Source organism: Pristiophorus japonicus, chromosome 2, assembly GCF_044704955.1.
Source record: "Pristiophorus japonicus isolate sPriJap1 chromosome 2, sPriJap1.hap1, whole genome shotgun sequence".
Taxonomy (NCBI): Eukaryota; Metazoa; Chordata; class Chondrichthyes; family Pristiophoridae; genus Pristiophorus; species Pristiophorus japonicus.
Genome location: NC_091978.1, coordinates 351,892,730 through 351,920,368, shown reverse-complemented (window position 1 = coordinate 351,920,368; position 27,639 = coordinate 351,892,730). Strand labels below are relative to the sequence as shown.

At 45.9% G+C, this 27,639-nt stretch overlaps 1 protein-coding gene across 1 annotated transcript in view; it reads right to left on the bottom strand.

Annotated features, from left to right (window-relative positions):
* The window catches only part of LOC139234938 (rod cGMP-specific 3',5'-cyclic phosphodiesterase subunit beta-like), a 107,766-nt gene that overhangs the window by 16,608 nt on the left and 63,519 nt on the right, over positions 1-27,639 (bottom strand). Inside the window, exons 15-16 of the mRNA XM_070865876.1 lie at positions 16,918-17,005; positions 8,975-9,075 (exon numbers count right to left, since the gene is read on the bottom strand). Coding sequence (XP_070721977.1) covers positions 8,975-9,075; positions 16,918-17,005 — 189 coding nt within the window. The remainder of the gene's footprint in view (positions 1-8,974; positions 9,076-16,917; positions 17,006-27,639) is intronic.

Below are 27,639 nucleotides of genomic sequence, written 5' to 3'. Positions count from 1 at the left end.
CAGGAAATGGTGTTGGGGAAATTGATAGGATTGAAGGCCAATAAATCCCCAGGGCCAGACAGGAAGCAAAGAATGGGAATAAATGGGTTCTTTTCAGAATGGCAGGCAGTGACTAGTGGGGTACCGCAAAGTTCAGTGCTGGGACCCCAGCTATTTACAATATATATTAATAACTTATACAAAGGAATTGAATGTAATATCTCCAAGTTTGCAGATGACACTAAGCTGGGAGGCAGTGTGAGCTGTGAGGAGGATGCTAAAAGGCTGCAGGGTGACTTGGACAGGTTAGGTGATTGGGCAAATGCATGGCAGATGCAGTATAATGTGGATAAGTGTGAGGTTATCCACTTTGGTGGCAAAAACAAGAAGGCAGATTATTATGAATGGTGACAGATTAGTAAAAAGGGAGGTGCAACGAGACCTGGGTGTCATGGTACATCAGTCATTGAAAGTAGGCATGCAGGTACAGCAGGCAGTTAAGAAAGAAAATGGCATGTTGGCCTTCATAGCGAGAGGATTTGAGTATAGGAGCAGGGAGGTCTTGCTACAGTTGTACAGGGCCTTGGTGAGACCACACCTTGAGTATTGTGTGTAGTTTTGTTCTCCTAATCTGAGGAAGGGCATTCTTGCTATTGAGGGAATGCAGCGAAGGTTCACCAGACTGATTCCCGGGATGGCAGGACTGACATATGAAGAAAGACTGGATCTACTAGGCTTATATTCACTGGAATTTAGAAGAATGAGAGGGGATCTCATGGAAGCATATAAAATTCTGACAGGATTGGACAGGTTAGATTCAGGAACAATGTTCCCAATGTTGGGGAAGTCCAGAACCAGGGGTCACAGTCTAAGGATGAGGGGTAAGCCATATAGGACCGAGATGAGGAGACACTTTTCATCCGGAGAATTGTGAACCTGTGGAATTCTCTGCCACAGAAAGTTGTTCAGTCCAGTTTGTTGGATATATTCAAAAGGGAGTTAGATATGGCCCTTACAGCTAAAGGGATCAAGGGGTATGGAGAGAAGACAGGAGTGGGGTACTGAAGTTTCATGATCAGCCATGATCATATTGAATGGTGGTGCAGGCTCAAAGAGCCGAATGGCCTGCTCCTATTTTCTATGTTTCTACATTAAACACAAAGTAAATTGCTAGAGCCTAACAATCGCAAACATAACGGGGCTGAAATTAGAACATAAGAACATAAGAATTAGGAACAGGAGTAGACCATCAAGCCCCTCGAGCCTGCTCCGCCATTCAGAAAGATCATGGCTGATCTGGCCGTGGACTCAGCTCCACTTACCTGCCCACTCCCCATAACCCTTCATTCCCTTATTGGTTAAAAATCTATCTATCTGTGATTTGAATACATTCAATGAGCTTGCCTCAACTGCTTCCTTGGGCAGAGAATTCCACAGATTCACAACCCTCTGGGAGAAAATATTCCTCCTCAACTCGGTTTTAAATTGGCTCCCCCGTATTTTGAGGCTCTGCCCCCTAGTTCCAGTCTCCCCAACCAGTGGAAACAACCTCTCTGCCTCTATCTTGTCTATCCCTTTCATTATTTTGAATGTTTCTATAAGATCACCCCTCATCCTTATGAACTCCAACGAGTAAAGACCCAGTCTACTCAATCTATCATCATAAGGTAACCCCCTCATCTCCGGAATCAGCCTAGTGAATCGTCTCTGTACCTCCTCCAAGGCTAGTATGTCCTTCCTTAAGTAAGGTGACCAAAACTGCACGCAGTACTCCAGGTGCGGCCTCACCAGTACCCTGTACAGTTGCAGCAGGACCTCCCTGCTTTTGTACTCCATCCCTCTCGCAATGAAGGCCAACAGTCCATTCGCCTTCCTGATTACCTGCTGCATCTGCAAACTAACTTTTTGGGATTCATGCACAAGGATCCCCAGGTCCCTCTGCACCGCAGCATGTTGTAATTTCTCCCCATTCAAATAATATTCCCTTTTACTGTTTTTTTTCCCAAGGTGGATGACCTCACATTTTCCGACATTGTATTCCATCTGCCAAACCTTAGCCCATTCGCTTAACCTATCTAAATCTCTTTGCAGCCTCTCTGTGTCCTCTACACAACCCGCATTCCCACTAATCTTTGTGTCATTTGCAAATTTTGTTACACGACACTCTGTCCCCTCTTCCAGGTCATCTAAGTATATTGTAAACAGTTGTGGTCCCAGCACCGATCCCTGTGGCACACCACTAACCACCGATTTCCAACCCGAAAAGGACCCATTTATCCCAACTCTCTGCTTTCTGTTAGCTAGCCAATTCTTTATCCATGTTAATACATTTCCTCTGACTCCGCGTACCTTTATCTTCTGCAGTAACCTTTTGTGTGGCACCTTATCGAATGTCTTTTGGAAATCTAAATACACCACATCCATCGGTACACCTCTATCCACCATGCTCATTATATCCTCAAAGAATTTCAGTAAATTAGTTAAACATGATTTCCCCTTCATGAATCCATGTTGAATCTGCTTGATTGCACTATTCCTATCTAGATGTCCCGCTATTTCTTCCTTAATGATAGCTTCAAGCATTTTCCCCACTAAACTAACCAGCCTATAGTTACCTGCCTTTTGTCTGCCCCCTTTTTTAAACAGAGGCGTTACATTAGCTGCTTTCCAATCCGATGGTACCTCCCCAGAGTCCAGAGAATTTTGGTAGATTATAACGAATGCACCTGCTATAACTTCTGCCATCTCTTTTAATACCCTGGGATGCATTTCATCAGGACCAGGGGACTTGTCTACCTTGAGTCCCATTAGCCTGTCCAGCACTACCTCCCTAGTGATAGTGATTGTCTCAAGGTCCTCCCTTCCCACATTCCCGTGACCAGCAATTTTTGGCATGGTTTTTGTGTCTTCCACTGTGAAGACCGAAGCAAAATAATTGTTTAAGGTCTCAGCCATTTCCACATTTCCCATTATTAAATCCCCCTTCTCATCTTCTAAGGGATCAACATTTACTTTAGTCACTCTCTTTCGTTTTATATATCGGTAAAAGCTTTTACTATCTGTTTTTATGTTTTGCGCAAGTTTACTTTCGTAATCTATCTTTCCTTTCTTTATTGCTTTCTTAGTCATTCTTTGCTGTCGTTTAAAATTTTCCCAATCTTCTAGTTTCCCACTAACCTTGGCCACCTTATACGCATTGGTTTTTAATTTGATACTCTCCTTTATTTCCTTGGTTATCCACGGCTGGTTATCCCTTCCCTTACCGCCCTTCTTTTTCACTGGAAATGTATTTTTGTTGAGCACTATGAAAGAGCTCCTTAAAAGTCCTCCACTGTTCCTCAATTGTGCCACCGCTAAGTCTGTGTTCCCAGTCTACTTTAGCCAACTCTGCCCTCATCCCACTGTAGTCCCCTTTGTTTAAGCATAGTACGCTCGTTTGAGACACTACTTCCTCACCCTCAATCTGTATTACAAATTCAACCATACTGTGATCACTCATTCCGAGAGGATCTTTTACTGGGAGATCGTTTATTATTCCTGTCCCATTACACAGGACCAGATCTAAGATAGCTTGCTCCCTTGTAGGTTCTGTAACATACTGTTCTAAGAAACAATCCCGTATGCATTCTATGAATTCCTCCTCCAGGCTACCCCGTGCGATTTGATTTGACCAATCGATATATAGGTTAAAATCCCCCATGATTACTGCCGTTCCTTTTTCACATGCCTCCATTATTCCCTTGATTATTGTCCGCCCCACCGTGAAGTTATTATTTGGGGGCCTATAAACTACGCCCACCAGTGACTTTTCCCCCTTACTATCTCTAATCTCCACCCACAATGATTCAATATTTTGTTCATTAGAGCCAATATCATCTCTCACAACTGCCCTGATATCATCCTTTATTAACAGAGCTACCCCACCTCCTTTCCCTTCTTGTCTATCCTTCTTAATTGTCAGATACCCCTGTATGTTTAATTCCCAGTCTTGGCCACCCTGCAACCACGTTTCTGTAATGGCCACCAAATCATACCCATTTGTAATGATTTGTGCCGTCAACACATTTACTTAATTTCGAATGCTGCGTTCGTTTAGGTAGAGTGTTTTAATACTCGTTTTTAAACCACGATTTTTAGTTTTGACCCCTCCTGCAGTCCCTTTATATTCATACATATTGTCCCTTCTACCCCAGTGCTACTCTGCTCTGTTGCCTCCTGCCTTTTGCATTCTTTCTTGGGATCCTGTTCATCTGCGCTCTCACCCACTCTAACTAGCTCAGAACCTCGTAGAAAGGTTTCAGGTCGGAGACTTCCTGTGGGCAATTGCCTCCGACCTGAAACCTTTCTACGAATTTACCTGGTGGTCCAGGAGAAGCGTGGGATTCCAGTGGGGGGCCTTCTCTTCCCGCGCTGCAAAGCGTGCTCCCATCCTCCTGCTTCCCACACAGAAGGTGCAGTCATGTGTGACTGCTCAGCCAATCAGGTACTGTATTCCACAGCTTTCTCATTAATAGCAATTGGAACTCCATATCTACGAGTTCTCATTGCTGTTCATGAGAAAAAAACCAACACACTAAACACATAATAAAAAATAAAAAACACATTTCACATAATTAAAATTAATTGAAATTAAAATTAATATCTTAGAGAAATTTTTTTTGAGTTTTTAAAAAGTTTTTAAAATTATGATTTAAAATAAATGTAACGTAGTCTTCAGGATTTAAAAAAAGAATGTGTTTCTTTCATTTAATTTTATTATATATTTGTATGTTTTTAAACTCTTATACCTGTAAAAGTAGATTATGTGCCTGCTTTTATCAGGCACAAGAGTTTTGAGGACATTTTCTGGGCAAGAGATGGGTAAATACTGCAATCTTGCCCATGCAAATGTCCTCGCTCCCGAGATGCGGATGATCTGTCAAGTTCCAGCTTGACAGATCAGAAAAGCCGGTTTTCAGCGCATGCGCATTGTGTGCTGAAAACCAGCTTTTGCGATGCCTTCCCGGGTCCGTAGACACTCCGAACAGACCTGGGGAGGCTGGGATTTCCAGCCCAACAGCACAGTGGAAGCATTCTGGGCTTTTAAAGGATTTTGCTCTGGAAGAGTTTTATTTATACCATTATTCACAGAATGTTTTGATAATGTCAAGGATGCTCCAGTATAGTTTCCAATGTGTAATAGTAAAGTTTTTGGCACTGCAAGAACACTCGTACCTCATAAGTTTTTGAACTGTAGCACTTATCAAACGCGGGCCACCACAACAGTATGCCCGATATTTTTAAAGTGCCAGAGTACATTCATTTTCACAAAACTATAACACCTTGTTTCAATTCTGCAATTTTCAGGGTTGTTATTGAATATTAAACAGTGGGTTATACTCTCAATTGTGAATTCCATGATTTATTCAGCGCAAAACTATGTTGGAGGAAAAGGTATTTTTGTGCTTGTCCTGGGTTTTATAATGAAGATCCATTATAGTGTTGTGCTATCCCCTAAAGACATACATCTAATAATTATTTTTGAAATAGTTTGACCACAGTTGCAACAGATGCAAATGATAACATTTTATATTACGCACACACACTCACTCATGCATAGACTCACATATAAACACATGCTCACATAATTTCACATAAACACACACTCACATAGGCACACACATTCACATACACTCATATACAAACACACTCATATACCCTCACATATACACACTCACATACACTCATTTATGCACACACTCACATACCCTCATATATAAACACACTCAAATACACTCATATACACACACTCACATAATCTCACATACACTCATATACAAACACACTCATATACCCTCACAAATACCCACTCATTCACACATAGCCTCACATATACACACTCTCTTACACCCTCAACCAGACGCACACACTCACATATACACACAGAGTCACACTCATAAACACATAAACACACACACACACACAGGATAGACTGTGATACACTGGCCCTGAAATTGGAGGGGTGGTCATGACCCTCATGGTAGCACTGGGATTGTGTCCCCTGGTGCCTTTTAGCACTGACCCCGCCAGGGGTTGCAAGGACAGTGGGTGGGCATCTCATTTGCACAGGGCCAGCGGGCGCTTATTGGCCTAGAGGCTCATCTCTAGCCCCCACCAACCCCATGTGACCAGAGAGTCTAGTAACTGATCCCTACCCGAGACCTCAACGTGTTCCACTCAGTCTCCTGTCTAAGGAACCAAACCATTTTTTTTTCAATGTCTAATCTTTTCTTTGGGAGGAATCCCCAGTGGGACCCACTTGCACCCATTTGGAGAATGGTATATCTCATCTCTCTCGATGTACTGGCCTCCAGTAAATACTGGGTTCCCTCTGAACCAGATAGGTGGGAACTCCCAACATAAGGATTCCCTGTTTCCAGCTCTGCTCCCTGGGTGTCATTGGCCTTGCAAGGGGCGGTAACTGTGAACTCCCGGAATTGGCAGGACCTGGCATAACCAGTTCCCTGCCTTTTTCTGTTATATGCTGCCACTATTTGGGGGCCACCATTTCCTTGATTTGCATATATGTAAATACATGCAGGTATGTAGCTGCGAACATGTGTTTTTGGTTTGCTAACATTTGGAAAGATATGAAATCCAGACATTGAACGAGTAACACAGAGGGAGATTTCAACTCTCCACGATTGGCCTGAAAAGAGGGGATGGGCGGGGAGGGGGGGGTGAGGAAGCAGTAAAAATGGAGCGGCTCCCTTTCCCGCTATCTGCGATTTTAACCCGCTGGTTTTGGCGGTGGATGTGGCTCCCTCTTCCTGCCATAACTGACCAAGCATCTAACCTCGGGTCGGCAACTTTGATCGAAGGCATTCCTGCAGGTTTGATCATGTGACATTCTGACCACATGACACATAACAATGTGGTGTCTAACCGCGTGATGAATGACCACCTGACATCTGGCAACGTGACGTCTGAGCATGTGACGCCTGCAAATGCGACTGTATTTACCGTGCAACAGTTGGGCCCTCTGTAGTCGAGTATCTTTTCTCGTGGCTCCCTGCCAGCAGCTGTTGTGTAAGAAATTCAGAGAACCAGGAAGTCATCCGCGAGCAGGCAAAGAGCAGAAAACCGAGGGTGGAGAAGGATTTGCATAGGGGGAACCAGAGGTGGGAGGAATTTTGATTCCACCAGTAACTAATGGTAACTCACTGAAATTGCATTGATAACTAATAGTAATGCTGGTAACAGCTTCCCCTCATAACCAAAAGTAATACAATAATTCACTAATAGTTCATATGTAGTAATAGGTGTAATGGCCCAATATTATACCTGTAACTAGTGGTAATCCTATAACGCGCTATTATCCACCCTGAAACAGAATCCGCCTGCACTGCACAAGGTGTGGCCAAGCTCCCCTAGCACTGCCACTGTCACATGCCCAATCTCTCTCCCTATCTCCTTGGACTCGGGTTTTGACTTAGGTTCTGTGTGAAGGTGACAACTCTGAACTGGGAATCTTAGTCCGAGCTGATCTGTACTTGGACGTCACATGTCAAAACTGTCCGGCACAGACTGACCTGAACCAAACTGATAAGGGCAGCGGGCTCATCTCTCCCAGGGCACACTGTCTTAAACTCTGCTCAGCATCAACACTCCGACTCCCATACCCGCAGAGGATTGGTGTCTGCTCCCACCGGCTTCCCGCCAGGAGAAAAAATAGGCCCTACCATCACAGTTTCAGGCAGGAGAAGACCTCCGGCCCATCAAGCCCACCTATCCACAGTGTTCCCTTGGTCCCATTTCTATTAACCCTGAATCCCATTTGTTGACAAGAACCTGTCTTCCTTCTTCAAACCCATTAAGGTTTCTTGTTCCACCACCCGTGCCAGTAATGTGTCCCACATACTCACCACCCTGTTAGTAAAAAACGTTGTCCTGCAATTCATGAATTATGTATGTTCCCCCCCGCCCTCCCCCGTTGTGGTTAAATTCTGTACATGGCAGAAAAGCTTACTTGCATCCTATTTATCCAAAACTTTCATAATTTTAACAACATCTATCATATTCCCTCTCGGGCTTCTCTTTTCAAGAGAGAAGAGACCCAGGGTAGTTATTCTTTCCCCATACTTCATTCCCTTAAGTTCTGGGATCAACCATGTGGTCCATCTCTGTACCCCTCAATAACTGAATATCCTTCTCTGTCACCCCCCGCCCCCCACCAATAACTGAATATCCTTCTCAGTATTCCAATAACTGAATATCTTTCTCTGAACCCCCTCCAATAACTGAATATCCTTTTTGAAATAAGGAAACTAAAACTGTACGTTTCTCACTAGGCCCAGATACAGCTTTGCATAGAAACATCGAAACATAGAAAATAGGTGCAGGAGTCGGCCATTCGGCCCTTCAAGCTTTAAAACAACATCTCTGGGTTTATGTTTTACCTCTTGCTACAAATCCCAACATTTTTTTTTAAGTCTGGGAACATTGTGCTGATGGTTTTAGTGACCTTTCCACTAAAACCTCCAAGATCTCCCTCCTGCTCCATTACCTCAAGTACATTCCCATATGGCACATATTCCACTTCAATCTTCCCTCTGCCAACTCTCATAACCCTACATTAATATTAAATTGTACCTGCCATTTCTCTGCCCAAGATACTTTTGAATTTGTGCTCATTAAGTGTGCCCATAGGAGGTAATCTTCTAACTTCGTACCCCCTCCCCCCCCCAGCGAGGGGCCTGCCCACTGGGATTGGTTGATTATATGTTGTGAACTCAAACCTATTGCAGTCCAAATGAAGAATTTAAACCCATGTAGCAAAATAATCATTTTTCTCCAGATCTCATATGAACTTCGTTCTTCAAAAAAGTCTTTGTGACTGAAATCAGTGCTTCAGATAAGACACTACCTAACCTTGTTTACTCCTCTTTCCGTACATTGTGTGTACTCAAAGAATAACAAAACTATTCCTCAGTTAAGGAAACTTACTGTCCCTTACTTAAAGTAGAGTGCCAAGTCTGTAGCAATGATAGCAATATCCATCAGATGGAAGACATGTTCGTACTGCCGCCTGTTCAAGTTCTGGTAAATGTTCAAAGTCTGGAAGAGAACGAACAAGATAGAGTTAAGAATGGTTGCCCAGTGATACTGTAGAACACTACAACACCTGTAGTTCTTCGTGTAGGAAATATCTGCTCTTAGATATGTTGTTAGGGAGGGTATAAGGCAGCAGTCAAAGTGACGCCCTTCTTTATAGGGAGAGAGGTGGGGGAGTATGGAAACATGTATTTATATAACACCTTATCACATTTCTCAGGACATCCCCAAGCCCTTCACATACAATCAGTTACTGTGAAGTGCAGTCACTGCTGTTACGTGGTTGACTGCATCAGTTATTTTGCACACAGCAAATCCCACCCACAGCAATGAGATGAAGGAGCAGGGAAGCCTTGCTACAGCTATATAAGGTATTGGTGAGGCCACACCTGGAATACTATGTGCAGTTTTGGTTTCCATATTTAAGAAGTATATACTTTCTTTGGAGGCAGTTTAGAGAAGGTTCACTCGGTTGATTCCGGAAATGAGTGGATTGACTTATGAGGAAAGGTTGAGTAGGTTGGGCCTCTACTCATTGGAGTTCAGAAGAAGGAGAGGTGATCTTATTGAAACGTATAAAATTATGAGGGGGCATGACAAGGTGGATGCAGAGAGGATGTTTCCACTGAGAGGGGAGACTAGAACTAGGAGGCATAATCTTAGAATAAGGGGCCGCCCATTCAAAACTGAGATGAGGAGGAATTTCTTCTCTCAGAGGGTTGTAAATCTGTGGAATTTGCTTCCTCGGAGAGCTGTGGAAGCTGGATCATTAAATATATTTAAGACAGAGATAGACAGTTTCTTAACTGATAAGGGAATAAGGGGTTATGGGGAGCGGGCAGGGAAGTGAGTCCATGATCGGATCAGCCATGATCTTATTCAATGACGGAGCAGGCTCGAGAGGCCGTATGGCCTACTCCTGTTCCTATTTCTTATGTTTTTATGTTCTTATGATGGACCAATTAATTTATGGTGGTGTTGGTTCAGGGAGAAATGTTGGCCAAGACTTTCTGCTCTTCTACTAATAGTCATTTGAAGCACCCATTCAATGTTTCATCTGCAGGACTATGCCTCTGGCAATGCAACACTCCTTCAGTAACTGCACTGAAGTTTCAGGCCAGAATATGTGCTCAATCTCTGCAATGTCACTTCAACTCAGCACCTGCTGACTCAAAGGCAAGACTATTCCCAACTGAGCCAAGGAGTTCACAATTGATGGAAGAGAATAGTCACAGAGAATTGATCTCTGCCATTCCCCTGCATCTGTGAGCGGTGGTTCAAGGGCTTTACTGGCTGAGCTCTGTGGGCAGGTTGGCCATGCACTCTCCCAGATGTGAGGGTGAGGAGTGTTGTGGAGAACATTATTCCCCCAAGGTGCACGGGCGCTCATCAACTGGGAGGTCCCGCGCAGGCCGTTCACAAGCTGTTGCTGCCGGAGGATACCGGAAGGATAGAGGGAAGATTGGTAGAGAATCTAAAACGTGGGATGCAAATTCCAGAAAACTGCATGAGGGACAAAAATAATTGATTTGTAATTTGATGAGTTGCAGCAAACGTAACGTGTTTCTTAAGTTAGGAATACAGGTATAGCACAAACCATATTAATTATTGATCCAATTTTTGGAAGACCAAACCAACCCTAGCAATTTCAGTTTTATGTCAAGCTGAATTCAAAGTCCTCTATCTTATGCTTAATGCTCAAACACTCCTCAACCTCCAAAAAGTTCTGTTGACTCCTTTTGTGCCAATCACACCTTTTTCCCCTGGATAAAGCTTAACACGCCATAAAGCCCCAGATTATGTCATTCCGCATGTTTGCATATTTAAAGAAGGGTCTCGCCAGTTTCAGGTAGGTTTCCATGTCGCCTGTTCAGAAGAGTAGGTTAACATAAAAAGCAGCGGAAAGGGAGCAGGACATGGCACAATATCCTACCCGATTTCTGCCAGGCAGTCAGGGATAAAATCGCCCCTTCAGTCTTTTCTACCCCCTGTAAATTTAACTTAAAAAAATTAAGCTTAGCATCATCGAATTAAACTTCCTGATTTGCCTCATCCTCTCATTTAATCTTTTCAACCTTGTGAGTTCCTGCACAATGAGCCTTGAACCTTCACCTTAGTTGACTGGATACCAGTGAGGCTGTAACTGGTATCACGAAAAGCCCTAAAATACTTGCATTAGCAGGCACATAGGCCAGATCTTGCACCTCATCCAGTAATTCGTTCTCAGTACAGTTCTAAAGAAGAGTAATTCTCAAGACATTAATCTGTCTTTACATTCAAAAGCTGACCAATCTGTCGTGCGCATGAAGCAATAACAAGATTTACAAGATTACACAAACTAGGGTTGTATTCCCTGGAATTTAGACGGTTAAGGGGTGATTTGATTGAAGTTTTCAAAATATTAAGGGGAATGGATAGGGTAGATAGAGAGAAACTATTTCCACTGGTTGTGGATTCTAGGATTCGGGAGCATGGTCTTAAAATTGAGAGCCAGACCTTTCAGGAGTGAAATTAGGAAACACTTCTACACGAAAAAGGTGGTAGAAGTTTGGAACTCTCTTCTGCTAGATCAATTGTTAATTTTAAATCTGAAATTTTTGTTAGTCAAAGGTATTAAGGGATATGGGCTAAAGGTGGGTATATGGAGATAGGTTGCAGATCAGCCATTGAATGGTGGAACAGGCTCGAAGGGCTAAATGGCATCCTCCTGTTTAGCCTCCTCCTGTTCCTATGTTCCTATTTTCGGTTTGTATTTCACATTTCCAGCATTTGTGTTTTTATTTTGTATCTCTGTATATCCTCAACTGTTTTATAATCTTTCTTCAGTTACCTCAGTTTTGCACTTTTTATTTCCCCTCTCGGAGTTAACAGGGGTTGTAATGTCTGTAAGCTTGTAATGTTTGTAGCTACACACTGTGGATGTGGACGTATTGTGTACTGCAATTGCAGAGTTAATCATTAAACAGAACCAGGCAATTCCGGAGACTTCCGAGAGAGCTGCCTGCCATGTCAGGAAGCTGTGTGTGCTGTGCTCTGTGAATATATCACTTTTGGTGACTGAAATAGGATTTTTCGGATGATTTAAAGCTTAGTTTTTATTGGTGAAGGATTCAGCCAGCCGACAGAGAGACTTTGGAAGTTTCCGTCTTTGGAAAAAAGCTACAAAATCCGGGGTAAAATACAGCACACGGTGTGAACAGCTAGAGATTAAAATGGCAGGTGTATTGGGATATTTGGGGGAATATAGACATGACCGGGAACGTTTTAAAGCATATGTGGATCGGCTAGAAATGTATTTCACTGCAAATAACATAATCGAAGTTCCAGATAATGCAGTCCAGAACCGGGCTGTGTTGCAACGTAAGAAAGCAATCTTCTTATCGATGGCAGGTCCGGCATTATACAAAACTTTGTAAATCTGCTTGTGCCTGACGAGCCAAAGGACACAACGCTTAGAGATTTTAATGAAGCTGGAGCTGCACTATAACCCCAAACCATTAAAAATTGCTGAAAGCTATCGTTTTGGGATTCAGAATCAAAAGACTGATGAAAGTATCAGTGATTACATCACAGCATTAAAAAAGCTATCGATGCACTGTAATTTTGGAAACTTTCAAAACCGAGCATTACGGGATCATTTTGTTTGTGGGGTGAAAAATGATGCGATCAGAAGGAAGTTATTGATGAAGGATGACTTGACTTTTGAGATTGCTTGTCAGACAGCGAGGTCGATGGGCATGGCCGAACAATATTCCCGAGAATTAAATAATGATTACGGTCGTCAGTCAACCGAGGTAAATCACCTACAGGTTCAATGGCCGAAAGTCTCAGAAACTGGAAATTCTAACAGAGCGTCGAAGTCATGCTATAGGTGCCTAGGACAACACATTGCTCAAAGTTGTCCATACGTGAAGGCAGAGTGTTTCTTCTGCAGAAAGACTGGGCATCTTGTGAATGCATGCCGACTGAAGGGTACACCAGCTTTTAAAGCTATGAGTCCAGCGTTCAAAGCTATGAGTAGAAATCCCAAGAGACTACATAGCATGGAAGAACAACAACAGGACGAGATGTTAGAATTACACATCATCAGGAGCACGAGGTTAACGGACAGCGATTCGGAAAGCATCAAAATCCACATAGATGTTGCGGAATTCAAGATACCAATGGAAAATGACACGGGTGCATCCATGAGTGTAGTACCGGAGTCACTGTACCTCGACAAATTGCGAGATTTCCAACTGGAGAAATCCAAGATAGAGCTGCGAGGCTACTCGGGAGAGAAAATTCCTGTAGTAGGCCGTATCACCGTACCGGTGAAATATAAAGGTCAATTTCAGAACTTGCCTCTAATAGTAGTAAAAGGAGACAAGTCTGCCTTACGAGGAAGAAATTGGTTGAGCTCACTGAAGCTGGATTGGAGTAAGATTTTCTGTGTGGAAGCGCGATTTTCATCAACGGATGAGGTTATCAAGAAGTATCCAAAGGTGCTCTGTGAAACAGGCAGTCCGATCCAAGGATTCAAGGCGAGTGTCAGGGTACAGAAGGACGCTAGATTGGTTTGCTATAAGCCACGTTCCATACCATATGCACTCAAGAAGAAAGTTGAGCAAGAACTCAAAAGACTAGAGAATGAGAACATTATTTGTAAGATAGATCGATGTAATTGGGCTACACCAATTGTTGTTGTACCTAAGTCCGATGGTAAGGTAAGATTGTGTGGTGATTATAAAGTAACCGTAAACTAGGTTCTAGAGAGTAATGTCCCCAATACATTGCCGAATATAGAAGATTTGTTCACAACACTGACAGGTGGTCAGATCTTCTCAAAACTGGATCTTACGAATGCCTACTTACAGATGAGGAGTCCAAGTCATGTTTGACTATAAATACTCATCTAGACCTATATCAATTTAATAGGCTACCATTTGGAGTGTCTTCCGCCCCTGCCATATTCCAAGGGGTGATGAACCAGATTTTGCAAGGTATTGAAGGGGTAGTATGTTATTTGGATGAAATACTAATTTCAGTACCAAATAGGCAAATTCATAATAACATTTTGAATGAAGTCCTCAAACGGCTGGAGAAGCACAGAGTACGAGTGTCTGCTCATAAGTGTGAATTATTTAAAAACTCAGTGGAGTACTTAGGTGCAGAGTAGACAAAGATGGTTTACATCCGACCAAGGAAAAATTGGATGCAATTAGAAATGCACCCACTCCCAGGAATGTCACTGAACTTCATTCATTCTTGGGTCTTTTGAACTATTATGGGAAGTTCCTACCAAATTTGGCTACAGTATTACATCCACTGAATGAACTTTTGAAAAAACAGGTCCATTGGAAGTGGTCAAAAGAATACGATACAGCATTCAATGAGTGTAAAAGCAAATTGGTAGAGAGCACCATGTTAGTTCACTATGACATATCTAAGGAGATTAAGCTAGCATGTGATGCCTCTCCGTATGGAGTTGGGGCAGTAATCTCTCATGTATTAAGTAGTGGGGAGGAGAGACCAATTGCTTTTGCTTCACGCACTCTCAGTGCCAGTGAGAGTAATTATGCGAAAATTGAAAGGGAAGCTTTGGCATTAATTTTTGGGGTCAAGAAGTTTCACAAATTTTTGTATGGTCGTAAGTTTACCATCGTTACAGACCATAAGCCCCTAATAGCAATCCTCCATCCAAAGTCCCCAGTTCCAGCATTAGCTGCAGCCCGAATGCAGAGATGGGCTTTGATTTTGTCAGTATATACATATATCGAATACAGACGATCAGCTGATCACAGTAATGCTGATGCAATGTCTAGATTGCCTTCCCCATCGCAAGTTACACCCGATAGGGAAGAAGTGTTTTATTTTTCATACATTGATGAACTGCCAGTCACAGCTGATGAGATTGGTAGAGCAACCAAACGTGACCCAGTGATGTCAAAGGTGTATGATTTTATTGCAAATGGATGGCCAAACCACGTAACAGACAAAGATACACATCCATTCTTCATTCGTAGGAATGAATTATCAGTCGATAAAGATTGTATCATGTGGGGTGCAAGAGTCGTTATACCAAATAAATTCAGGTCCAAATTATTAGGAGATCTCCATGACCAGCACCTGGGAATGTGTTTGACCAAGAGTTTTGCACGCAGTTATTTATGGTGGCCAGGTCTTGATAAAGATATAGAGTACATCGTGAGTCAGTGTACAACATGTCAATCGGTAAGCAAGCAACCACCACCAGTACCATTACAGCCATGGAAATGGCCTCCCAGGGTGTGGTAAAGGCTATTGATTTCGCTGAGTTAGAAGGACCCTTCATTTGCTGCCTGGCATGAGCACCAACAGTGAGAGCGAATGGGTTGAGATGTTTCCAATGTGGAAAATAACAAGTAAAACATTGGATATTTTACGAAGATTATTTTCTTCATTTGGCCTCCCTGAAGAAATTGTTTCGAATAATGGACCACAATTTCATTCAGAAGAATTTGCACAATTCACGAGCAAAAATGGTGTGAAACATACCAAGGTTCCACCATACCATCCTGCTTCGAATGGTGCAGCAGAGCGCACTGTACAAATTGTAAAACGTGTCCTCATAAAACAAATGTTAGATCCAAATCCAAGGAAACGACAGTTGTCATTGGATCACAAATTGGCTAATTTTTTGATTACATATCGAAATACTCCTCATACAACTACTGGGAGAACACCAGCAGAGTTGTTTCTCAAACGACAGCCACGAACCAGATTCTCGTTGTTAAAGCCAAATTTGGCACAGTCCGTAGAAGAGACACAATTAAGACAGAAAGAGAATCATGATAAAGGTAGAGTAACAGAGAGAAGTGTGAAATTAAACCAGAAGGTAAGAGTGAAGAACCATCACCATAAATGGTTAAAGTGGTTACCAGGAAGAGTGGTGAAGATATGTGGTTCTCGCACATATTTGGTAAAGATGTTTGATAATGGACAGCTTAGGTTTATTCATATTGATCATATTTTACCTACAGACATGGAAGGAGTTGAAGGTGGGAATGATTCAATTATTTCTGACTCATCAGATAGTTTTGATATACCAGTAGCAAGTACTAAATCCAATGTACTGGAAACAAATCCAGGAGAGAATCAGAATGAAAGTCTGAGTCCAAGTCAGGAAAACAAAGAGCCTGAAGTTAGAGTGAGTTCAAATGAAAATCAAGGAAGTTCCGTGGAGGAAAATGTTCCTCAGGATGAGCCTCAAATGAGTGTGAAATCGGTTTGGAAGCTTCTGTTCGAGAGCGAAGGTATCCTCTTCGAAACAGAAAACAAGTGGTAAAGTTAAATTTGTAAATAGGAAAAAAAAAGTTTATATCCTGTGTTATGTATAAACATGAAAGTTATGTATGATGTTTGTTATGAGGGCTTCTTCATTAAGGAGGGAGAAGTGTAATGTCTGTAAGCTTGTAATGTTGTAGCTCCACACTGTGGATGTGGACGTATTGTGTACTGCAATTGCAGGGTTAATCATTAAACAGAACCAGGCAATTCCGGAGACTTCCGAGAGAGCTGCCTGCCATGTTAGGAAGCTGTGTGTACTGTGCTCTGTGAATATATCACAGGGGTAAAATTCGTCTTGAAGTCAATGGAAAAGAAAGTAGGGCGAAATGTAAAAGGGGAAGCCGATGAGCCAGTGGCCATTTTGTTTTACCAACCAAGGTGAATTTCACTGCCTCTCTGAGCTATGCTCTGTTTTATTTCACCCTAAGCATTCTTGCTGGCTCAAGTCTTTGATTGTGTTTATCAGTCCATCACAGTGCTGGGCTTAGCAAGAGGGCTCCAGCTCATCGCAGATGCCCACATAAGTTAGAACCTCACCTCATCAGCAAGTAAAGTCTTGCTAAACTCCAAGTGGTGACGTTCCATAATTGAAGAGCCATGAAGTTTTGCCAGTGGGTGCGCGGATCTGGTAACAAAGAGAATCAACAATTACAAATCGTGGGTTGCTGGTTATTTCAGACAACAGTAACTTTTCAGAGAAACTGAACAAAATAAACAGGCAAATCTAGGGGCCATATTGTCCCCTGTTCAATAATTATGTCAAAAGTAGATATAAGTAAAAATGGGTTTAATATCTTTAAAAGTGCAAATAGAATACAAGAAAGAAAGACTTGCATTTATATTGCATCTTTCATGACCTCCGGATGTTCCAAAGTGCTTTACAGCCAATGAAGTGCTTTTATTTTTAAGTGTAGTCGCCATTGCAATGTAGGAAACGAGGCAGCTAATTTGCACACAATAAGCTCGTACAAACAACAATGTGATAATGACCAGATAGTCTGTTTTATCAACAACTCAACGCGAGAGCAGCAAAGCATCATTACAGATGGCTGAAAGTTGAGGTCCAACAAAAAACCCAGATCTAAAGAACAGGTGGTGGATGGAGAAAGCACAGGATATACAGCAGCGAGCCGACAGCCATGTTGTGCGAGGATTCTTGATCGCAGTCAAGGCCACCTATGGCCCAAACACCCAAGGCCCCACCCCACTGCTGGCCAAGAACACTCATCAAGAACACCGAGGCAGTCAGGGCCTGCTGGATGGAGCACTTCGAAGATCTCCTCAATCAAGACTCTGCCTTTGACCCGAGTGTTCTCGACTCCATCCCGCAGCATGCCATCCGCCACCACCTCGGCAAAACCCCAACACTGCACGAGCTGGAAAAAGCCAAAAGACAGCTTAAAAACAAGGCTACGGGAGCGGATGGAATCCCCGCTGAGGCACTGAAGTATGGTGGCGTGAATACATGACCTCATCTCTCTCATCTGGAGGGAGGAGAGCATGCCGGGAGATCTCAGAGATGCAGTGATCGTGACCATCTTTAAAAAAGGGGACAAGTCCGACTGCGGCAACTACAGGGGAATCTCCCTGCTATCAACCACTGGGAAAGTCGTCGCTAGAGTCCTCCTCAACCGTCTTCTCCCTGTGGCAGAGGAGCTCCTCCCGGAGTCACAGTGTGGTTTTGTCCCCTACGGGGCACAACGGACATGATTTTTACAGCACGCCAGCTGCAGGAAAGATGCAGGGAACAGCTCCAGCCCTTATACATGGCCTTCTTCAATGTTACAAAGGCCTTTGACACTGTCAACTGCAAGGGTCTATGGAGCGTTCTCCTCCGTTTCGGATGCCCCCAAAAGTTCATCACCATCCTCCGCCTGCTCCACGACGACATGCAGACCATGATCCTTACCAACGGATCCATTACAGACTCAATCCACGTCCGGACTAGGGTCAAACAGGGCTGCGTCATTGCCCCAAACCTCTTCTCAATCTTCCTCGCTGCCATGCTCCGCCTCACAGTCAGCAAGCTCCCCGCTGGAGTGGAACTAAACTATAGAACCAGTGGGAAGCTGTTCAACCTTCGCTGTCTCCAGGCCAGGTCCAAGACCACACCAACTTCTGTCGTTGAGCTACTACGTGGACGACGCCTGTGTCTGCGCACATACAGAGGCTGAACTCCAGGACATAGTCAATGTACTTACTGAAGCATACGAAAGCATGGGCCTTACTCTAAATATCCGTAAGACAAAGGTCTTCCACCAGCCTGTCCTCGCCACACAGCCCTGCCCCCCCAGTCATCAAGATCCATGGCGCGGCCCTGGACAACGTGGACCATTTCCCATATCTCAGGAGCCTCTTATCAACAAAAGCAGACATTGACGACGAGATTCAACACTGCCTCCAATGTGCTAGTGCAGCCTTCGGCCGCCTGAGGAAAAGAGTGTTTGAAACCAGGCCCTCAAAACTGCCACCTAGCCCATGGTCTACAGGGCTGTAGTAATACCCGCCCTCCTGTAAGGCTCAGAGACATGGACTATATACAGGAGACACCTCAAGTCATTGGAGAAATACCACCAACGATGTCTCCGCAAGATGCTACAAATCCCCTGGGAGGACAGACGCACCAACATTATCATCCGCGACCAGGCCAACATCCCCAGCATTGAAGCACTGACCACACTTGATGAGCTCCGCTGGGCAGGTCACATTGTTCGCATGCCTGACACAAGACTCCCAAAGCAAGCGCTCTACTCGGAACTCCTTCACAGCAAACGAGCCAAAGGTGGGCAGAGGAAACGTTACAAGGACACCCTCAAAAACTCCCTGCTAAAGTGCAACATCCCCACCGACACCTGGGAGTCCCTGGCCAAAGACCGCCCTAAGTGGAGGAAGTGCATCTGGGCGGGCGCTGAGCACCTTGAGTCTCATCGCCGAGAGCATGCAGAAATCAAGCGCAGGCAGCAGAAAGAACGTGCGGCAAACCAGTCCCACTCACCCCTTCCCTCAACAACTTTCTGTCCCACCTGTTACAGAAACTGTGGTTCTCGTATTGGACTGTTCAACTACCTAAGAACTTATTTCAAGAGTGGAAGGAAGTCTTCCTCGATTCCGAGGGACTGCCTATGATGATGATTGAGGGATAAATATTGGCCAGGACACCAGGGATAACCCCCCTGCTATTCTTCAAAATAGTGCCATGGGATCTTTTAGGTCCATTTGAGAGGGCAGATAGGGCCTGGGGATAACATCTCATCTGAAAGTTAGCACCTGTCCACAGTGCAGCACCCCCTCAGTGCTGCATGGTAATGCTAGCCTAGATGTGCTCAAGTCCCTGGAATGGGACTTAAACCCACAACCTGCTGACTAAGAGACTAGAGTGCAACCAACTGAGACAAATCACCATCACCAAGCCATTCAAAATACTTTAACTTGGTCTTCTCCCCCTAAAGAGAACTGCTCCTGGAGCAGATCCCAATACTGAAAATCCTGGTCTAGAAATTCGTTACGGCCTGACAACAGGTGCGGGCATCATGATGTGCAACTACCCCACGCCCGTTCCTTCAGTTGCAGGCAGCAAGGAATCTTTGTGCTGCTTGTTAATTTAAATGACAGCAGGGTGCAGCCCACTGCTACACAAGCTGTCGAATGGCTGCACCTCTCAGCAGGGAGCCAACTTTGTCCAAGGCTAGCACCAATTAAAGCTAGCCTGCACTTCTTAAAGCCAGCCTGCATCTCTTAAAGGGGAGGCACATTCTGGCTGCAGCAGGTACTGGAAATCATTTTATAGGAATGTGTGACCTACAGGAAGAGTGAAGTTGCCACAACACCTACAGGAAGAGTGAAGTTGCCACAACATGGCAGAGAGAGGAAGCTCCCAGATTTTTGGTTGCAAAACTCGAGGTGGACAGGATGAGAGATTTCCTTCATCCACAGGGAGCTGGGAGGCCTTCCAGACCCACGCTGAGAAGGGAATGGGAGCAGATAGCCGTTGCTGTCAATGCAAGCAGTGTAGCCCCGAGGACATGGATGCAGTGCAGGAATAAGTTTAATGACCTCACACGAGTAGTCAAGGTCAGTGAATTAATCTTCAAATGCCATATCCCACCATCTGCACCATAGCCTCACACACTGCTCAATGCATCACATCCCCATCACTAAACTACCAACAATCTCGAACAAACACGACTCAAACCTCACATTCGTAGCTTCACCTCACCCTCACACTTACCACTGCTATAGGCCTCACACCAACATCTCACAGCTTGCACACACTGCCAGCTATTCACCCATGACAGGCACATCACCCAAACACATTGCGCCACATTCAATGATGCACTTCCCTCTCTCTTGCAGGACCAGGCGGCTCACAACCAGCAGCAGCAGGATCAAACCGATGGAGGATAGGCGCGTCTGAATGAGCTGACCCCCATGGAAGAGGCGGTGCTGGAGGTAAGTGGAACGGCCATCGCTGAGACTGTGGCCAGCGGCGGGACCGAAACAATACAGGATGACAGTATCCTCATACCTAGCCATCCTCATCACATCACCCTCCTTATCTCCTTCACCCCGTTATCTCTCCTGATTTACAAGCTGGAGATGATGCAAGCATGCACTTTCTGCTTTCCCCCCTCCCCTCACTGCAACCCTACCCTTGTGCCTTTCTCCTTTCAGATAGCCTAGAACTGCAACCAGGCCAGGCAGTGGTGGAGGAGCAGGAAGTGGAAGAGGAAGACGGAAGTGATGTAGAAGATGCACCATCACTCGATTTCACACTCATAGCCACCAGTTCAGATACTGACCCTCCGCATACATTAGGTTAGAGGCGGCACTTTCACATGGTGAGACACAGGGCACAAGTGAGCTGCAGCCAGGGCAGAGGGGAAAGGATAGCGCAGGTGCCAGCTCTCGGAGGGTGAGTTCTGCTGCACAGACCTCAGATGAGGACTCCGATTGGGCGACGGCTGATGGCTATGTACAATGAAATGCTCGGTGCATTGGCAGGCTGGCCAGAAGGTCAAGGTGCAATTTCAAGGAGCATGGAGGAGTTCGGTACCAACCGTGCACTCGGCTTTGCGCAGAGCTTGGAGCTTGTTCTTTCCAGCATGGAAGTGATGGGCAACGCCTTTAGCGCACTTGTGGACCCAACCACGATGCAACGACTGATGGACGATGTCTCAGCTTCCATTGCAGCACAAACAGAAGCCCCCCCCCAAATTCTCTGAGTGCTGCAGTGCAAACTCAGACTGAAGTCACGCCAACTCAGATTGCTGCCATGCAGCACAGACTGCTGCCATCATGGCTGCGGTTACCAATGTTGAAAGGGGCTTGCAGGGTGTCACAGGATGTCCAGCAATATGCCCTCCAGCAGATTACGAGGATTACTGAGGCGCCACCCCGGGGAGTGGCAGTGGCTCCATGGAACATAAAACTGCTGTTCTCTCTCTTTCGGGATCACAGCATTCGTCCTCCCACCACTGCCACTCCGCCAGTGCCCTTACTGTTGCCTGTCAGCCAGCCAGCCCACACTGCTGCCGCCCATGCCTAGATGGTGTAGTCTAAAACCAGGCCTTCTAGGCTCAGGGCTGCTCAAAGGTCATCCTCCCAGGCCAGCTGTAGTCTTCTCCACTGAAAGTCAGCAGCCTTCCACCAACCATGCTGCAGCCACTGAAGGTAGCACCGCGTAGGGGCACCGCGACAAGCAAAGGCACGTGGAAGAGAAGCACTAAGGGAATGCACAAATGTAATTAGTTGACTTTATTGTGTAATATTGGATGGATTGATGTATAAAGTTGGTTTGGAATGCTTGTCTTATGGTGGCTTTATTGTAACATTGTGGCCGAGACGACGCAGTGATGGTCTGTAACAGAGGGAAGGGGAGGTGTCAAATTGGGTTTGTGTTCACTGGTACCACAGTTGGTTCAGTTGATTACGGGCAGCCCGGCCAGAAAAGGAGCTGTCTTGGTTGCCTCTTCCCTTTCGCCTCCTCCTCAGCTCTTTGTTATTTGCCTATTGGCAAGGGCTATGCCCTCATGATGGCGAAGTTGTTCAACAACACCTTGTATTTATATAGCGCCTTAAACATAGTAAAACATCCCAAGGTGCTTCACCAGCAGTGTTATAAGACAAAACAGACAAATTTGACATCGAGCCACATAAGAAGAAATTACAGCCGTTGACCTTAGTCAAAGAGGTAGGTTTTAAGGAGCGTCTTATCGAAGGAAAGAGAGGTAGAGAGACGGAGAGGTTTAGGAGGGGAGTTCCACAGCTTAGGGCCCATGCAGCTGAAACCACGGCCAACAATGGTTGAGCGATTATAATCAGGGATGCTCAAGAGGGCAGAATTTGAGGAGCGCAGACAACTCATGGGATTGTGAGGCTGAAAGAGATTACAGAGATAGGGACCACAACAAAACTTGAGACACGCCCTGGCGAGTACTGCAGGGCTCCTCCAGAGCGGCCCAGGCAGTGGAAGCATTGCTTAAGCACCTTAATGTTCTATGTTGTGTATCTGTAAAGCATGCACTCCCGCCACCAGGGAGCGCATCCCCTGAAGTCCCAAGGGATCCCAGCATCCCTTGGGAGCACTGCATATAAGCCGGGCCCTAAGGCCTGTTCCTCACTCTGGAGTGTCTTAATAAAGACTGAGGTCACTGTTACCTTAACCGCTCTATGTGCAGCCTCATCTGTGTTAGGAACACAATAACTGGCGACGAGTATAAAAATCCAACGCGCAGCAAACTGTGGGCATCCTGGAGAAGTTCTCGGAGGGTGAGGACTGGGAAGCCAATGTTGAACGGCTAGACCAGTACTTTGTAGCCAATGAGCTGGACGGAGAAGGAAGCGCTGCAAAAAGGAGAGCGGACTTCCTCACGGTCTGCGGGGCACCGACCTACAGCCTCATGAAGAATCTTCTGGCTCCGGTGAAACCCACAGATAAGTCATATGAGGAGCTGTATACACTGGTTCGGGAGCATCTTAACCCGAGGGAGAGCGTGCTGATGGCGAGGTATAGGTTCTACACGTGCCAGCGATCTGAAAGTCAGGAAGTAGCGAGCTACGTCGCCGAGCTAAGGCAACTTGCAGGATAATGTGAGCTTGATGGCTATCTGGAGGAAATGCTCAGAGACTTTTTTGTACTGGGCATTGGCCACGAGACAATCCTACGAAAACTTTTGACTGTAGAGACACTGACCCTCCGTAAGGCCATTGCGATAGCACAGGCGTTTATGTCCACCAGTGATTACACCAAACAAATCTCTCAGCATACAAGTGCTAGCAATGTTCATAAATTAACTGGAACTGTGTTTGCGAGCAGAAATGTACAGGGAGAAACCACGAGTCTGCAAATGCCAGCAGGTCTCAGGTGACCCAGATGACTGAGTCCGCAACAAAGGATGAATGCAAAGTAATTCACACCTTGTTGGCATTGTGGAGGCTTCCATTCAGCCTATTCATGCCACTTCAAAGGGTATGTTTGCAAGAGCTGTGGAACAATGGGCAGCTCTGCAAAACCTGCTAACCACTACGTGGTGGAGGAAGATCGGTCCATGGTGGATCAAAGCAATTTTGAGCCTCAGAGAGAGGAGCCGGATGCTGAAGTACACGGGGTGCACACATTTTCGATGAAATGTCCACCTATAATGCTAAACGTAAAATTGAATGGCTTACCCGTAGCCATGGAACTGGACACTGGCTCTAACCAATCCATCATGAGTAAAAAGATGTTTGAGAGACTGGTGCAACAAGGCACTCAGACCAGCCCTGAGCCCCATCCACACGAAACTGAGAATGTACACCAAAGAGCTTATCACTGTTCTGGGCAGCGCCATGGTCAAGGTCACTTACGAGGGCACGGTGCACGAACTGCCACTCTGGATTGTCCCGGGCGATGGCCCCACACTGCTTGGGAGGAGCTGGCTGGGCAAAATCCGCTGGAACTGGGATGACATCCGAGTGCTATCACATGTCAATGAGGCCTCATCTACCCAGGTTCTTAACAAATTTCCTTCCCTTTTTGAGCCAGACATTAGAAACTTTTCCGGGGCGAAGGTGCGGATACACTTGGTCCCAGAGGCACGATCCATTCACTACAAGGCGCGAGCAGTACCTCACATGATGAGGGAGAGAGTGGAAATCGAGGCTGCAACCCGAGGGCATCATCTCCCCAGTGGAATTCAGCGAGTGGGCCAGCCCGATTGTTCCAGTACTCAAAAGTGATGGCACGGTCAGGATTTGCGGTGATTATAAAGTAACTATTAATCATTTCTTGCTACAGGACCAATACCCGCTACCTGAGGCAGACGACCTATTTGTGACGCTGGCAGGAAGCAAGACGTTCACCAAGCTCGACCAGACTTCGGTCTACATGATGCAGGAGCTGGAGGAGTCTTCGAAGGACCTCATCTGCATCAACACGCATAAGGCACTGTTCATCTACAACAGATGCCCATTTGGAATTCGGTCAGCTGCAGCGATCTTCCAGAGAAACATGGAGAGCCTACTCAAGTCGCTACCACGCACGGTGGTTTTTCAGGACGACATATTGGTCACGGGTCGAGACACCGTCGAGTACCTACAAAACCTGGAGGAGGTCCTCCAGCGACTGGATCGCGTAGGGCTGCGGGCGAAGAGGTCGAAATGCGTCTCCAAGGCAACAGAAGTGGAGTTTTTGGGGAGAAAGATCGCAGCAGACGGCATTCGGCCCACAGACGCCAAGACAGAGGCTATCAGGAACGCGCCCCGGCCACAGAACATCACAGAGCTGCGATCGTTCCTGGGACTCCTCAACTATTTTGGTAACTTCCTACCGGGGTTAAGCACCCTCTTAGAGCCCCTACATGAGTTATTGTGCAAAGATGAGAACTGGGTATGGGGAAAAAAACAAGTAATTGCTTTTGAGAAAGCCAGAAACATTTTATGCTCCAACAAGCTGCTTGTATTGTATCACCCGTGTAAAAGACTTGTGTTAGCATGTGATGCGCCGTCGTATGGAATCGGATGTGTATTACAACAAGCTAACATTGCGGGGAAGTTGCAACCTGTCGCCTATGCCTCCAGGAGCTTGTCTAAGGCCGAGAGGGCCGACAGCATGATTGAGAAAGAGGCATTAGCGTGTGTGTTCGGGGTAAAGAAAATGCATCAGTATCTGTTTAGCCTCAAATTTGAGCTGGAAACCGATCACAAGGCCCTCACATCCCTGTCCGCTGAAAACAAGGGGATAAATACTAATGCCTCAGCCCGCATACAAAGATGGGCACTCGCGCTATCAGCGTATAACTATACCATCCGCCACAGGCCAGGCACCGAGAACTGTGCGTATGCTCTCAGTCGGCTACCATTGCCCACTACGGGAGTGGAAATGGCGCAGCCTGCAAACTTGTTGATGGTGGCGCAGCCCGCAGACTTGTTGATGGTCATGGAAGCGTTTGAAAATGATAAATCACCTGTCATGGCCCGCCAGATTAGGATTTGGACCAGCCAAAATCCTCTGCTGTCCCTAGTAAAAAAACTGTGTACTGCATGGGAGCTGGGCCAGCATCCCCGTTGAAATGCAAGAGTAAATCAAGCCATTCCAGCAGCGAAAGGACGAGCTGTCCATTCAGGCAGACTGCCTGTTGTGGGGTAACCGCGCAGTGCTACCCAAAAAGGGCAGGGAAACATTCATCTCAGATCTCCACAGCACACACCCGGGTATAGTAATGATTAAAGCGATAGCCAGATCCCACGTGTTGTGGCCCGGTATCGACTCTGACTTAGAGTCCTGTGTACGGCAATGCAGCATGTGTGCTCAATTGAGCAACGCGCCCAGAGAGGCACCACTAAGTTTGTGGTCCTGGCCCTCCAGACCATGGTCGAGGATCCATGTCGACTATGCGGGCCTGTTTCTCAGTAAAATGTTCCTGGTGGTGGTGGATGCTTTTTCAAAATGGATTGAATGTGAAATAATGTCGGGAAGCACCGCCACCGCCACCATTGAAAGCCTGAGGGCCATGTTTGCCACCCACGGCCTGCCTGACATACTGGTCAGTGACAACGGGCCATGTTTCACCAGTGCCGAATTTAAAGAATTCATGACCCGCAATGGGATCAAACATGTCACCTCAGTCCCGTTTAAACCAGCCTCCAATGGGCAGGCAGAGCGGGCAGTACAAACAATCAAATAGAGCTTCAAACGAGTCACAGAAGGCTCACTCTAAACCCACCTGTCCCGAGTACTGCTCAGCTATCGCACGAGATCCCACTCGCTCACAGGGGTGCCCCCGGCTGAGCTACTCATGAAAAGGACAATTAAAACCAGACTCTCGCTGGTTCACCCTAACCTGCATGATCGGGTAGAGAGCAGGCGGCAGCAACAAAATGTAAACGATGGTCGCGCCACTGTGTCACGGGAAATTGATCTGAATGACCTGTGTATGTGCTAAACTATGGACATGGTCCCAAGTGGATCGCGGGCACGGTGATAGCTAAAGAAGGGAGTAGGGTGTTCGTAGTCAAACTAGACAATGGACAAATTTGCAGAAAGTACCTGGACCAAACGAGGCTGCGGTTCATAGACTGCCCTGAACAACCCACAGCAGACACCACCTCTTTTGAGCCTACAACGCACACCCAAAGGATCAAGGACACCACACTGGACTAGGAAATCGAACCCATCACACCCAACAGCCCAGCAAGGCCAGGCTCACCTCACAGCCCTGCAGGGCCAATAACTTGCCAGCCCAGCGAAGGCACGGCCAACACACTAGAACAGACATTTGTACCGAGGCGGTCCACCAGGGAAAGAAAGGCTCCCGACCGCCTCACCTTGTAAATAGTTTTCACCTTGACTTTGGGGGGGGGGGGGGGCGGGGGGAGTGATGTTGTGTATCTGTAAAGCATGCACTCCCATGTTCCGCCACCAGGGAGCGCATCCCCTGAAGTCCCAAGGGATCCCAGCATCCCTTGGGAGCACTGTATATAAGCCGGCCCCTAAGGCCTGTTCCTCACTCTGGAGTGTCTTAATAAAGACTGAGGTCACTGTTACCTTAACCTCCCTGTGTGCAGCCTCATCTGTGTTAGGAACACAATAGTCTACTCGATCAAATTCCGAATGGCACCATGGCTTTCGTCATATGCCTGCTGACCATTTGTGGTCAATGGATAGCCCTTGTCGCCCAGTAGTCACCCTCTGGTTTGTGGTAGTGGCTGGAAAGCAGATGGGGCAGCAGGCTGTTGTGTAGGCAAACCAGTCCCACCCACCCTTTCCTTCAACCACTGTCT